Source organism: Crocuta crocuta, unplaced genomic scaffold, assembly GCF_008692635.1.
Source record: "Crocuta crocuta isolate KB4526 unplaced genomic scaffold, BGI_CrCroc_1.0 scaffold551, whole genome shotgun sequence".
NCBI lineage: Eukaryota > Metazoa > Chordata > Mammalia > Carnivora > Hyaenidae > Crocuta > Crocuta crocuta.
Window position 1 is genome coordinate 1499590 of NW_027530969.1, and position 14075 is coordinate 1513664.

At 35.6% G+C, this 14075-nt stretch overlaps 1 protein-coding gene across 8 annotated transcripts in view; it reads left to right on the forward strand.

Moving 5' to 3' along the window:
- The window catches only part of HMBOX1 (homeobox containing 1), a 178746-nt gene that overhangs the window by 65059 nt on the left and 99612 nt on the right, over positions 1 to 14075 (forward strand). For 6 of the 8 annotated variants that reach the window (XM_077769701.1, XM_077769694.1, XM_077769696.1 and 3 more), the window contains one exon: positions 6855 to 6934. In XM_077769701.1, the coding sequence (XP_077625827.1) occupies positions 6912 to 6934 (23 nt within the window). In that variant the 5' untranslated portion in view covers positions 6855 to 6911. Of the gene's footprint in view, positions 1 to 6854; positions 6935 to 7975; positions 8040 to 11044; positions 11099 to 14075 lie in introns of those variants that run through there. The other 2 variants (XM_077769698.1, XM_077769699.1) reach the window with 2 other exon arrangements.

Genomic DNA, 14075 nt, shown 5'->3' on the forward strand with positions numbered 1-14075 from the left:
CACCCTGTACTCAAAGACACCACTGTCATTGGATCTCTTCCACAGATCATCAGATTTCCATATAGAAGCAAGTTCTTGATATATACATAAACACACATAACAGTGTACAGTATATGTACAAATTTACTCTATGTTTGTATAACCTTAATTTTATTTGAAATGGTTATACTGTTTTGCTTTGTATGATACTTGCTACTGTTCGTTTTTTCAGAAATGCTTAATTTTTTTGTTTTATTTTTTTCCGTAGAGCTTTTATTAAAAAACTGAGGGGCACCTGGGTTGCTCAGTCAGTTAAGTGTCCTCTTGGTTTCAGCTCAGGTCATGATCTCACAGTCATGGGATTGAGCCCACATTGGGCTCTTCACTGAACATGGAGCCTACTTGGGATTTTTTTTCCCTCTTTCTCGGCCCCTCTCCCCTACCATATTCTCTCTCTCTTTCTTTCTCAAAATAAATAAACATTAAAAAAATGGTTGCTGAATTGTATCAAATGGTTTTCAGCATCTAATGATATGATATGATTTTTTTCTCCTAAATTTTTTTATGTAGTAGATCATGTTGATTTAAAAAGAACTACTTGTATTTCTGCAATATATTATAGTAGTGTATTATTTTTGACATGTGCCTGGACTCGATTGTCTAATTTGATTTTTTTAAATTTAGAATTATATTTAACTTTTTTTAAATGTTTATTTTTGAGACAGAGAACACATGCATGCACACGGGTGCAGACACAAGCAGGCTCTGCACTGTCAGCACAGAGTTTGATGTGGGGCTCAATCTCATGAACCCTGGGAGATCCTGACCTGAGTGAGCTGAAACCAAGACTGGGTTGCTTAACTGACTGAGCCTCTTAGGCACCCCTAGAATTACATTTAACTTTAAAGTGAAATCAGTTTATGGGTATATTTATGTACTAGTACTTTTATTATATTTTGCATTGAATTATTTTCACTTCATAAAATGACTTGGAACTTTTTTTTGTATTTTTCCATGGTTTAATATTGTTAGAATTATGTTTTTTTAAAGATTAAGAATCTACTGAGATCCTGGCCCAGTGTTGATGTCTTTTTCTGTAGTAGATTTTTAATTACCTTAATTTATGATGTTTGGTTCTACTCGATTCATTTCTCTTGGGTCAATCTTGATATTTTCTATTTTACTGGGAAATTATCTTCTCTTTTAGGTTTTCAAATGAATTGCCATGAAATTGCATTTGTCTTTGTTAAATTTGTCTTGTTTTCTTAATTATCTCCTATACTTGCAGTTATATTTCTCTTTCATTCTTAATCTTGTGAGTTTTCACTCTTTCTTGTTCCCCTTTTTTTTTCCAACGACTCATTAGACTCGGGTTATTTAATCATCTTTCAAAGAGCTACCTTTTAGATTTATTTATGTTCTCTATAAAGTCTTTACTTCATGTTAACTTTAAATAGTATCTCTTAGTTTCTTCTTCCTGGCTTACTTTGATAAATTTTTTTCTCATTTCTTTTTTAAGTGTTTTTGTCTCTTGCTTTTTAAAAAAATATTAAAATTCTTTAAAGCCATATAAATTTTATTGGATCACATGGGTTTTGTTATGATTTTATTTTTTTCATACCACATAGAGCATAATTACCCTTTTGATTTCCTGTTTGATCCAAAGATTATCTAGGTTTTAAGGAAAGATATTGTAATTTTTTTTTGAAATTTTTAAGGTATAGATCTCTGAAGTTAATTAAAACTTTCCTTATGACCATGTTTATGATAAGTCATGGTAGTGAATGCAGGAGTATATATCTGGTTTTTGTTAGAGAGTTACAAGGTAGCTTTTAAAAATCATGTTAATTAATATAATTAAATTAAATTTCTATTCTTTCTAACTGTATTTGTCCATTTAAAAAGTATACTGAAATTACTCTATATTTCTGTTTTTAAAAATGATTTATTAAAGTTCTAATAAATTTTGCCTTCTTACCTGCTGTGTTATTTTGTATATACAGGTTTGTAACTCTTGTATTTTAATCATAAACTGTATATTTTATAATTATATAATCTCTCTCTTTATACTGATAGGTGCTTTTGACCTTAAAAGTATACTTTGACTGATAACATGTTTCTCTTCAGTTACCTGCTTTCCTTTGTGGCTCCTTGACCTTGAAGAGATGAGGCTTTTAGGGTACTTTTATTTTCTGCCCCTCTTGCTTTTTCCCTTTATCCTCTTCTTCCTTGTGGTATCTTGGAAGTATTTTTACTCCTGCCTACCTTCATCTCACCTGTCTACAACTATTTTACTTTGTGTATTTTAGAAAGCTATTAAATTTATTTTATGATATAGTCTTTTGTTTTAGGAGTCTTTATCATACAAGTTATACATTCCTAGACATTTGGTTATTATTTAAATTTGTATTATATAATATAAACCGGAAGTGTCATTGCTTACAATATTATCCTTTCTCTTTATCTTCCCTGTTGCCACATCTCTTATTCTGGTTTATTTTTTCTTAGTTAGAACCTTTTCTTAATTATTTTTCTTAGTAGAGATGCCTAAAAAATACACTCTCTGAATTTTTGCTTAGTTAAAATTTTTTTCATGTACCAAAATGTTGGTACAGAATTCTTTTATCTCTGTCATCTGAGAATATTCTTCACACACTCTCTCTGTCTCTTTTTAAAGTACAAAAGATTAAGAGTCCAATGAGGAGCTGATTCTTTAACTTTACAGGTTACTTGCTTTTTATTTTATGTATTTTATTTTTATATTTTTTTAGAGAGAGACAGAACGTACACAGGGGACAGGGACAAAGGAAAATAGAGAATCTTAAGCAGGCTCTATGCTAAACCTGACCCAGGGCTCGTACCAACCACACTGGGATCATGACCTGAGCTGAAATCAAGAGCTAGATGCTCAACTGACTGAGCCACCCAGGTGCCCCTAGGTTACTTGCTTTTTAGAGCTGAATATGATCCAGTATCATGAGCTTTTACCCTTAAAACCTTCTTAAACTCTGATTTCTTAACATTTTGTAAAAGCTTTTTGGGCACCTGGGTGGCTCAGTCTGTTTGGCATCATACTTTGGCTCAGGTCTTGATCTCATGGTTCGTGGGTTCGAGCCCCACGTCGGGCTCTGTGCTGACAGCCAGCTCAGAGCCTGGAGCCTGTTTTGGATTCTGTGTCTCCCTCTCTCTCTGACCCTCTCCTGCTCACGCTGTCTCTCTCTCTCAGAAATAAATAAAACCTTTAAAAATTTTTTTAAGTTTTTTTGAGTGTAGTTGATACACAATGTTACATTAATTTCAGGTATACAGCATAGTGATTCAGCATCTCTAAATGTTATGCTATGTTTACTACATGTGTAGCTACCACCTGTCGCCAGACAGTGCTTTTGCAATATCCTTGACTCTGATCCATATGCTGTACCTTTTATTCCCATGAGTTATTCATTGCATAATAAGAAGCTTGTATCCCACTCTCCTTTACCCATTTTGCTTATCCCTCCACCTCCCTTCCCTCTGACAACCGTAAGTTTGTTTTCTGTTATTTATAGGTCTGATTCAGCTTTTTCTTTGTTCATTTATTTTTTAGATTCCACACATGAGTGAAACCATAGTTGTCTTTTTCACTCTGTCTCGTGTCTGACTCTCTGGGTCGATCCATGTTTTCTCAGATGGCAAGCTTCCATTCTTTTTTATGGCTGAGTAATATTGCAATGTGTGTATATGTATATATATATGCCACATCTTCTTCACCCATTCATTTATCAATGGACACTTAGATTGCTTCCATATTTTATTATAAATGATGCTGTAATAAACATAGGGGTACATATATATTTTTGATTTAGTGTATTTTATTTCCTTTGCACAAGTTCCCAGTAGTAGAATTACTAAATCATAAAGTATTTCAATTTTTAATTTTTTTGAGGAACGTCCATGCTGTTTTCCATAGTGGCTGCACCATTTTTACATTCTCACCAGCAGCATAAGAGGGTTTCATTTTCTCTACATCTTTGTCAGTACTTGTTATTTTCTGTTTTTTTATTTTTAAATGGCCTTTCTAATGGCTATGATCATAATACACATCTTTATTTAATTATTAAACTCATTTGTAAAACAAGGTGTAAAAAAATCTGTCTCCTATGCAGAGAGGGCTTTGTGACATTGAGCTTGAGAGTAGAGAACTCATAGCACCTATTTGCTTGCTCATTTGTCCTTAGAATATTTTAGTTCTTTATTTATTATTATTATTATTATTATTATTATTATTATTATTTTAACTTAGCATGCAAGCAGGGGAAGGGCGAAGAGAGGGAGAGAACCCCAAGGAGGCTCTGCACTGTCAGTGTGGAGCCTGACACAGGGCTTGAACCCATGAATCATGAGATCATGATCTGAGCTGAAACCAAGAGGCAGACACTTAACTGATTGAGCCACCTAGTTTCCCCTAGAATATTTTAGTTCTACTGAATATTTTAAGCCCACTTACTCTATGAGTGACATAAACTCAGTAATTTGCAGTTACACAAGGCTGTATCAGTAACTTTATCTCAGTTTCCTCACCTGTGAAACGACAGTCTTTGATGTTGACTTCTGAGATTATCTGATTCACTTGTGCCATGGTCCTCATACTTGCAAATTAAAGGTCAGGATTGCTGTGAGGCATTTACCAGCCCTCTATAGATTGTGGAAGGCTTGCCTTTCTAGTCTATATATTCCTCATGTGTACATGTAAAAGGCTGGCAACAAAGATCTCTTTAATCTCTAAACATACCTCATAGTCTCCTTTAACTGTTCGTTCTCCCCAGAATCTTTCCTCCATGGATTTTCACATTTCTCTTCACACTTTGGTTTGGTGAAAGTCTTATTCTAATCTTCAGCTAACAGCTGAGATCTCACTTTAAGAAGTCTTCCCATTTCTCTGTAGCCTAAATTAATCTCTAAATTGTTACTCTCATAAACCTTGTATTTTTAGTCTTATCACATTATGCATTTTATTATAGAGGTGTGTGTGTGTGTGTGTGTGTGTGTGTGTGTGTGTGTGTGTGAGATTTTTATTTGACCTTCTCCTATAGTTTAATATGCTCCTGCACTGCTGGGATCTTATTGTACTCTTATGATTTTGTGCCTATCTCAGGGCAAGTAGATAATTTAGTATATTTTTTTAGTGTTTATTTATTTTAGAGAGAGAGATCTTGAGTACGAGCAGGGGAGGGGCAGAGAGAGAGAAAGACACAGAATCGGAACCAGGCTCCAGGCTCTAGACTCTAGGCTCTAGGCTCTGAGCTGTCAGCACAGAGCCAAATATGGGTCTCAAACTCACGAGCCTTGAGATCATGACCTGAGCTGAAGTTGGACACTTAACCCACTGAGCAACCCAGTTGCCTCGGTATTTAATATATTTTAACTGGATTTGAGCAAGAATGAAAAATGTATATTGACCAGTAATCAGTTTTGTGGCTTAGTTTTGATATTTTTGCAATCAGCAACATTTTCAGTAGATTTTCTTTGTACCTTTATTTTTTTAGGACAGGTATTTCTTAAGTCAGCAAGAAAATTAACTACAACAGGAACTTCATTAGGGCTACAATTTAGGATATGCAAATGTGAAAGGTTTCTAACTTTACCCTGTACATTTCGCATATATCATTAGTCACTGTTAGACATTGCTTAGGTCTTGCTTAATATAATTCATTGCTGAGTGTGTATTTTAGTGTGAGAGTTTTGACATCAACATTTTTAACTTTCTTATAATTTATAATCTTAACTTTAAGTTAATGGAAATTGTTGCCTCTTTAGATTGTGGTTTGAACTGCTGATAAGTCCAGTCAGTAATATATGATCTTTAGTTTCTAAACTGTGAATAGTTTTTTGTTAAAACTATTTTTTGTTAAAAATCTGTCTAAATTGAAAGGGGTCAAAGGGTCTGAATGGTGAATAAAGCAGTAGAATGCTAATCAGAAGTACTAGACTCACTCTACTATTAATTTACATTGTGTTCAGTAATCTAAAGCAACATGGGTGTTAGTCTTGTTTTTAAATTGGTAATAATAGTCCCTGTGACTTGAGAATTTGTGAAGTGCCTCATGACCATCATTAAAAAAAAAGTTTTAACTTCTTGTAGCTCTTCAAGGTACTTATCAATCATCCCTGTTTAATGGATGCAGACATTGAGACATAGAGAAATTAAGTCACTCAAAATTTGGCTAGCAGTAAAATACATGGAAGTAGACCCCAGAATTTATTCCAGAGTTAAAACCTTTAGCTGCAATCATGCTGTGGTGGGTTTTTTTGCTTATAGGATTCTACATGAATGCACTGATACTATTAATCAGAAAGTTGTCTTGAGGGGTGGGTGCCTGGATGGCTCAGTTGGTTCAGTATCTGACTTCAGCTCAGGTCATAATCTTAGGGTTTGTGGGTTTAAGGCCCACGTCGGGCTCTGCACTGATAGCTCAGAGCCTGGAGCTTGCTTTACATTCTGTGTCTCTCTGTCTGCCTCTTGCCTGCTTGTGCACATGCTCCCTCTCTCTCAAAAATAAATAAATATGTCTTTAAAAAAGTCTTGAACGTCACAATAATATATATGTTCCATCACAAGTTTAAATCTCTTCCCCTGGGTGGTGTCCGATAACAGATTAAATTTCAGGGGTATGATTTACATTACTTTTTCCAAGGTAATAATTTTGAAGGCTATCAGTAATATTTTTTTATTTTTTAAATTTTGCTTCAAACCAAGGTTTCACTTAAATTACAAAATAATTTTTTAAACATGGTTACCTGATGTTGGTTGTCAATATCTTTATGTTCTATAATTAAAATCTTTATTCAACATTTGATTACCAAGTATTTCTGAATTTTCTGTCTTTATTCTACAGAATGATAAATAACGCTGATCATCTCTAGAAAGGATATTGATTCACCTCATGTAAAGTATGCTCAGTTCCTTTCCAGTGGTGTAAGTATCTAGTCCTTTTCTTAATTTTTATCTCTCAATTGTTTCAGTAAAGTGAAGAAATCATTATGATTATGATCCAGAAATAACAGCAGTCATTTGTAGACTTGAAAGAATTTTTTCATAATCATGTGGAATGAATTTTCAAATCACCTTTCTCTTCTACATTTTTGTTTTCACCTTTGAAATCTGATATTAATTTTTTTTTAATTTTTTTAAATGTTTTATTTATTTCTGAGAGAGAGAGAGAGAGACCATGAACAGGGGAGGGGCAGAGAGAAAGGGAGACACAGAATCTGAAACAGGGTCTGAGCTAGCCATCAGCACAGAGTCCGATGCTGGGGTTGAACCCACTAACCGTGAGATCATGACCTGAGCCGAAGTTGGACTCTTAACCGACTGAGCCACCCAGGTGGCCCATGACATTAATTTTCTACATAAAACTACTCTACTAATTATTTCAAACTGTTTGATAGCATAGAAACTCCCAAAATAGATGGCAAGCTACTGTTCGATTTCCTTGTGACAAACAGAATATTGAAAGCATGTTACCTTAACACTGCCTTTGTGTGCAGACTCCTAAGCACCTTAACCATTTTCCTTTACCTACTGGAGATAATGTAGTTAAGCCTATTAGCTAATGTCATTAGTAGCCTTTCTTTAGAGTCAGGCAAAAAATACAAATTGACATGGTGGTATTATGTTGAGAGTTTTTTGTGTTAGGATATGAACTGTAACCACTAGTTCATATTAAATAGGCCTCTGAATAAAAGTATTCCGGGAATTTCAGATATTAGAGAAGATAAAGTATCTATTAGCTCATTAAGTGCATCTTTGAAGTCTAATGCAGAGTGCCTTTAGCATAAGTATTTTCTAAAATTTGGTGTAGTCTGTGTTTCGATTAAATTCCTTCCGTTTTGTTTGACAGTTCTCTAATCCAGTAAGTCGACATTAACATAGATTTTCTTTATTATTTAGGTTTTTCACTGAAGGTTTTTCCTGTCTCATTGACTCTATCATATATTGAAAAGTCTCTGGAATAGGCCCAAGTGATGAAAACTGTAGCCTGAATTTTTGTTAAATAGCTATGTCCTTGGGAAATGGCAAGGTACTGCATTACTTTGGGACTTAATTTTCTTTTTTTTAAAGATATATTTGCTGGGGCGCCTGGGTGGCTTAGTCAGTTAAGCGTCCGACTTTCGCTTAGGTCATGATCTCACGGCTCGTGGGTTCGAGCCCCGCGTCGGGCTCTGTGCTGACTGCCAGCTCAGAGCCTGGAGCCTGTTTCGGAGTCTGTGTCTCCCTCTCTCTCTGACCCTCCCCTGCTCACGCTGTCTCTCTCTCCTAGAAATAAATAAAAATATTAAAAAAAAAATTAAAAAAAATAAAGATATATTTGCTAATAGCTTTTTTTAATAGCCATTAGAATGTAAGCATCATGAGGTGAGAGGAGTTTTTGCCTGATTTGTTCCTTGTTGCATCCTTCCTTTCTTGCATAAGGTCTGACACTTAGGGCATATTCAGTAAATGTTAGTTGAATGAATGATTTTTCTCTGAATGGTGTCCAGATTTCTGATTCCACATCTAATTTCTGTTTCCCTCTGTAAACTTTACATGTTTTTACTTGGATTTTTCCCCTAAATGTGTATGAGGTGGTTACAATAAAAAAAATTCCCATATTAATGGTAATTTGAAAGTAACTCATATCAAGTGTGATTGGCACAGTGGAATATAATTGTATTTTTCTCAAAGTCTTTTTCTTATGAAAAGAACATTTTTATGCTGTTATCTGTAGTCATAGCCTCTATTCTTTTGCTTTAGTCAGTTCTCCCATTAATTTGAATTATGGAATCATCTTAACATATTGTCAGACTCAATCCCTAGAAATCTTTATTTCTCACTTATTCTTATTTCCTGTCATTTTTAAACTTTAAGACTTCCACTCCTTTAATGGTAATAATAATTGTGAAAGAGGTTAATGTGCCATAAATACTCAGAAGGTCCTGAGTACATCTTTAGTTGATGAATATTATGATTAACTCTAGAATGTAGTAAATCATCATGCAGTAAATACCATGTATGCAAAACAAAACTACCTTATGACTAGGTCATATTTTGCCTAGTCATTCTAGATGAGAAGATAGCAGAATTAAACTGAAGAAAATGCTGTTATTTAATAAAATCTTGTTAACTGTTAATGCTTTACAAGCAAGGTAGTAATGTCATTTTTGCACAGTTGATTTCAAGATTAATCATTTGTGGATAGTTTAACCTTCTTTGCTCTATATGTTTGTAGAATTTAGTTTAAGTAAGTGTTCTGGACTTCATGCTTATCTAAGAAGGGTTTAGGTACATATCCAAGTAGGGATAAAATTTATTATAAAATAGGTTTACTATTATGGTCTGATATAGTATCATCTTTCAGAAGATCCGTTTATGAACTGAGCCATAATTCCTAAATTTAATTATTCTTTTATGTTTTAATGTTACTGCAGTGTCAAAATTCTTCTCACATCATTTTCAATTATTGTTGGCCTGAGTCTGCATTCAGATTAGTAATTTAAAGTGAAAGATATTCCTTATCCTGTGAATAGTGTTTCTGCTACATAAGAAAATTAATTCCGTTTTTACACGTTATCTTTTTCTGTTTATAAAAGAATTGCTGGGGCGCCTGGGTGGCTTAGTCGGTTAAGCGTCCGACTTTCGCTTAGGTCATGATCTCGCGGTTCGTGGCTTCGAGCCCCGCGTTGGGCTCTGTGCTGACTGCCAGCTCAGAGCCTGGAGCCTGTTTCAGTCTGTGACTCCCTCTCTCTCTGACCCTCCCCTGCTCACGCTGTCTCTCTCTCTCTCTCTCTCCTGGAAATAAATAAAACATAAAAAAAAATTTTTATAAAAGAATTGCTGGTATTGTGGACTTAGATGACCTTTGTAGGTCATTTACTGCCATATTTTCAGAATTACGTGCTTTAACTAGGTAAATTATAAGAAACTGTGGAAACGACAGAGTGTACCTTTGTTAATGCTAATGCACATTGAAATACTATTCTTGATATCTAAGAAAACGTCTAATCTTGGCATTTTCTCAGTGAAACAAAGTAGCTTCAGTGTTTTATGCAAGATTTGATCCTGCTCTTCATGCCATTATTGTTTTACTCTATAGTGATCATACATTCCATGCTAGCAATTGTAGATCTTTTTATGTCAGGTATATCTTTGTACTAGGGACCTCTCTTGGTGCAAGCACAAACATCTCATTTAAACAAGGTTTGGCAGGAAATTTAACCTTTACATCACACACAGCAAGAGCGGAGATGTAGCAGGGTCTCAGGAATTACTAGAACAAAGAATAGGAACACTGCAGAGCTTTCTCCTTTGCTCTGCATTTCCTGCTATGTCTGCTTTATTTTCCTACAAAGTAGCTTCTTCCACAAGGTGAAGAATGTACCAAACTAATGTCTTCCTGCTGCTGAGCACAGTTATAGTGCTATCCATCTTCCTGCTGCTGTAACCTAAATGTTTTGATGAGAGGAAGGCTTGACTTCCTTGTGTATCCACCCTACTGGTTGGAAACAGTGTGGCATTCTAGGCAGACAAAATAATACATATGTTCTTTTATCTCCTTTTATGGCTTTTGGGATAAAAATGTTCCCTATAGTTGGTGAATCTGAAATGACCTAAGATATTAAATTGTTTTAGATTCTGTGTGAATTGTTTTCATATTTTTAATAAAAGCTTTAGGACGGGTACTTTTCAGTAATAAGTTAAATTCATATAAAATTTATTTTAGTTTCATGCTAACATACAGAGTGCTTCTCCATGTAGAGAAAGACTTAAAGAATTATATACAGATATTATCTGCTCTGATGTAAAATAATATAGGAAAATATCAGGATTGATTTTTTCGTACATATAATAAAACAGTTCTTGAAGTCTCATTTTTTTTAATGTTTATTTATTTTTGAGAGACCGAGAGAGACAGAGCATGAGCAGGGAAGCGGCAGAGAGAGAGAGGGAGACACAGAATCCGAAGCAGGCTCCGGACTCTGAGCTGTCAACACAGAGCCCGATGTGGGGCTCAAACCCACGGACCGCAAGATCATGACCTGAGGCGAAGTCGTATGCTTAACCAAATGAGCCACCCAGGCGCCCCTTGAAGTCTCATTTAAAGTAAGGTCAGTTTTGGGGCGCCCGGGCGCTTCAGTTGGTTAAGCATCTGACTTCAACTCAGGTCATGATCTTGCAGTTCACAAGTTCAAGCCCCGAGTCAGGCTCTGAGCTGACAGCTCAGACGCTGAAGCCTTCTTCAGATTCAGTGTGTGTGTGTGTGTCTCTCTCTCTTTGCCCCTCCCCAACTTGTACTCTGTCTCTCTTTCTCTGAAAAATAAATAAAACGTTAAAAAAAATTTTTTAAGTAAGGTTAGTTTATGAAGTATTTTGAAAGCATTAAGACTGAAGTTGTCAAAGGACAGGTCTACTTTATTTGCAAGGGAAAAGAATAATGTATAGAAACCTCAATTTATCAAATCGGTAAATTAAGAAGTCAATTATTTGGATTACTAAAGGGATTGGGCAGTCACTTTTATTTATCTTTTATTTTTAATTTATTTTTAAATTTTATTTCCAGTTTAGTTAACATGCAGTGTTATATTAATTTCAGATGTACAATATAGTAATACAACAATTCTATACTCAGTGCTCATCATAATAAGTGATGAGGCGATTACTGTTAATCTCGTTCACCTGTTTCACCCATTGTTCACCCCCCCCCCTTTCCCTCTGGTAACCATCAGTTTGTTCTCTGTAGTTAAGAGCTTGTTTTTGATTTGTCTCTTATTTTTCTCTGTTTGCTTGTTTTGTTCTTAAATTCCACATGAGTGAAATCATATGGTATTTGTCTTTCTCTGACTTATTTCACTTAGCATTATACTGTCTGTTCTATGCATGTTGTTGAAAATGGCAAGATTTCACTATTTTTATGACTAAGTAATGTTCCTTTGTATATCTGTGCCACATCTTTTTTATCCATTCATCTATTAATGGATATTTGGGCTGCTTCCTTAAGTTGATTATTGTTTTCTTTTTTAATTTTTTTTTTAATGTTTTATTTATCTCTGATTGAGAGAGAGAGAGAGAGACAGTGTGACTGGGGAGGATCATAGAGAGAGGGAGACACAGAATCTGAAACAGGCTGCAGGCTCTGAGCTGGCTGTCAGCACGGAGTCCAATGCAGGGCTTGAATCCACAAACCGTGAAATCATGACCTGAGCCGAAGTCGGACACTTAACCAACTGAGCCACCCAGGCGCCCCTTAAGTTGACTATTGTAAATAATACTGCAATAAACATAGGGGAGCATCTATCTTTTTGAAATAGTGTTTTTGTTTTCTTTGGGTAAATACCCAGTAGTAAAATTACTGGATCATAGGGTAATTTTTTTTTTTTTTTTTTTTTTTTTTTTTGAGGAACCTCCATACTGTTTTCCACAGTGGCTTTACTAGTTTGCATTCCCACCAATAGTGCATGAGGGTTCCTTTTTCTCCACATCCTCACCAACACTGCTTGTTTCTTGTGGTATGATTTTAGCCATTCTGTAGGTGTGAGGTGAGATCTTGTAGTTTTTTTTTTGTTTGTTTCTTTGTTTGTTTTTGAGACAGAGTGTGGGTGAAGGAGGGACAAAAGAGAGGGAGACACAGAATCTGAAGCAGGCTCCAGGCTCCAAGCTGTCAGAACAGAGCCTGAAGAGGGGCTTAAACTCACGAACCATGAGATCATGACCTGAGCCAAAGTCAGATGCTTAACTGACAGAGCCACCCAAGCACCCCTAGAGATCTTGTAGTTTTGATTGGCATTTCCCTGATGATAGTGATGTTGAGCATCTTTTCAGGTGTCTGTTGGCCATCTATAGATTTCTTCTTTAGAAAAATGTCTGTCCATGTCTTCCCATTTTTTAATTGGATTATTTGGGGTTTTTTGGTGTTAAGTTGTATAAATTTTATATATATATATTTAAATATAATTTATTGTCAGATTGGCTAACATACAGTGTGTAAAGTGTGCTCTTGGATTTTGGGGTAGATTCCTGTGGTTCATCGCTTATATAACACCCAGTGCTCATCCCAACAAGTGCCCTCCTCAGTGCCCAACACCCATTTTCCTCTCCCCCACATCAACCCTCATTTTGTTCTCTGTATTTAAGTCTCTTATGTTTTGCCTCCCTCCCTCTCTGTAACTACTTTCTTTTCCCTCCTCCATTCCCCCACGGTCTTCTGTTAAGCTTCTCAGGATCCACATATGAGTGAAAACATATGATATCAGTCCTTCTCTGACTTGACTGATTTATTTTACTCAGCATAATACCTTCCATTCCATTCACGTTGCTGCAAATGGCATGATTTCATTCTTTCTCATTGCCAAGTAGTATTCCATTGTATACATAAACCACATCTTCTTTATCCAGTCATCACTTGATGGACATTTAGGCTCTTTCCATAATTTTGCTATTGTTGAATGTGCTGCTTTAAACGTTGGGGTACATGTGCCCCTATGCGTTAACACTTCTGTATCCCTTGGGTAAACTCCTAGTAGTGCTATTGCTGGGTCGTAGGGTAGTTCTGTTTTTAATTTTTTGAGGAACCTCCACACTGTTCTCCAGAGTGGCTGCACCAGTTTGCATTCCCACCAACAGTGCAAGAGGGTTTCTGCTTCTCTACATCCTCGCCAGCATCTGTTGTTTCCTGAGTTGTTCATTTTAGCCACTGTCTGGTGTGAGGTGGTATCTCAGTGTGGTTTTGATTTGTAATTCCCTGATGATAAGTGACGGTGAGCATCTTTTCATGTGTGTGTTGTCCATTTGGATGTCTTCTTTGGAAAAGTGTCTATTCATGTTCTCTGCCTATTTCTTCACTGGATTATATGTTTTTCAGGTGTTGAGTTTGGTAAATTCTTTAAGATTTTGGATACTAAGCCTTTATCTGATATGTCATTTGCAAATATCTTTTCTCATTCTGTTGCTTGCCTTTTAATTTTGTTGATTCTTTCCTTTGCCTTGCAGAAGTTTTATCTTGATGAGGTCCCAATAGTTCATTTTTGCTCTTGATTCCCTTGCCTTTGGGGATGTGTCAAGTAAGAAATTGTTGCGGTTGAGG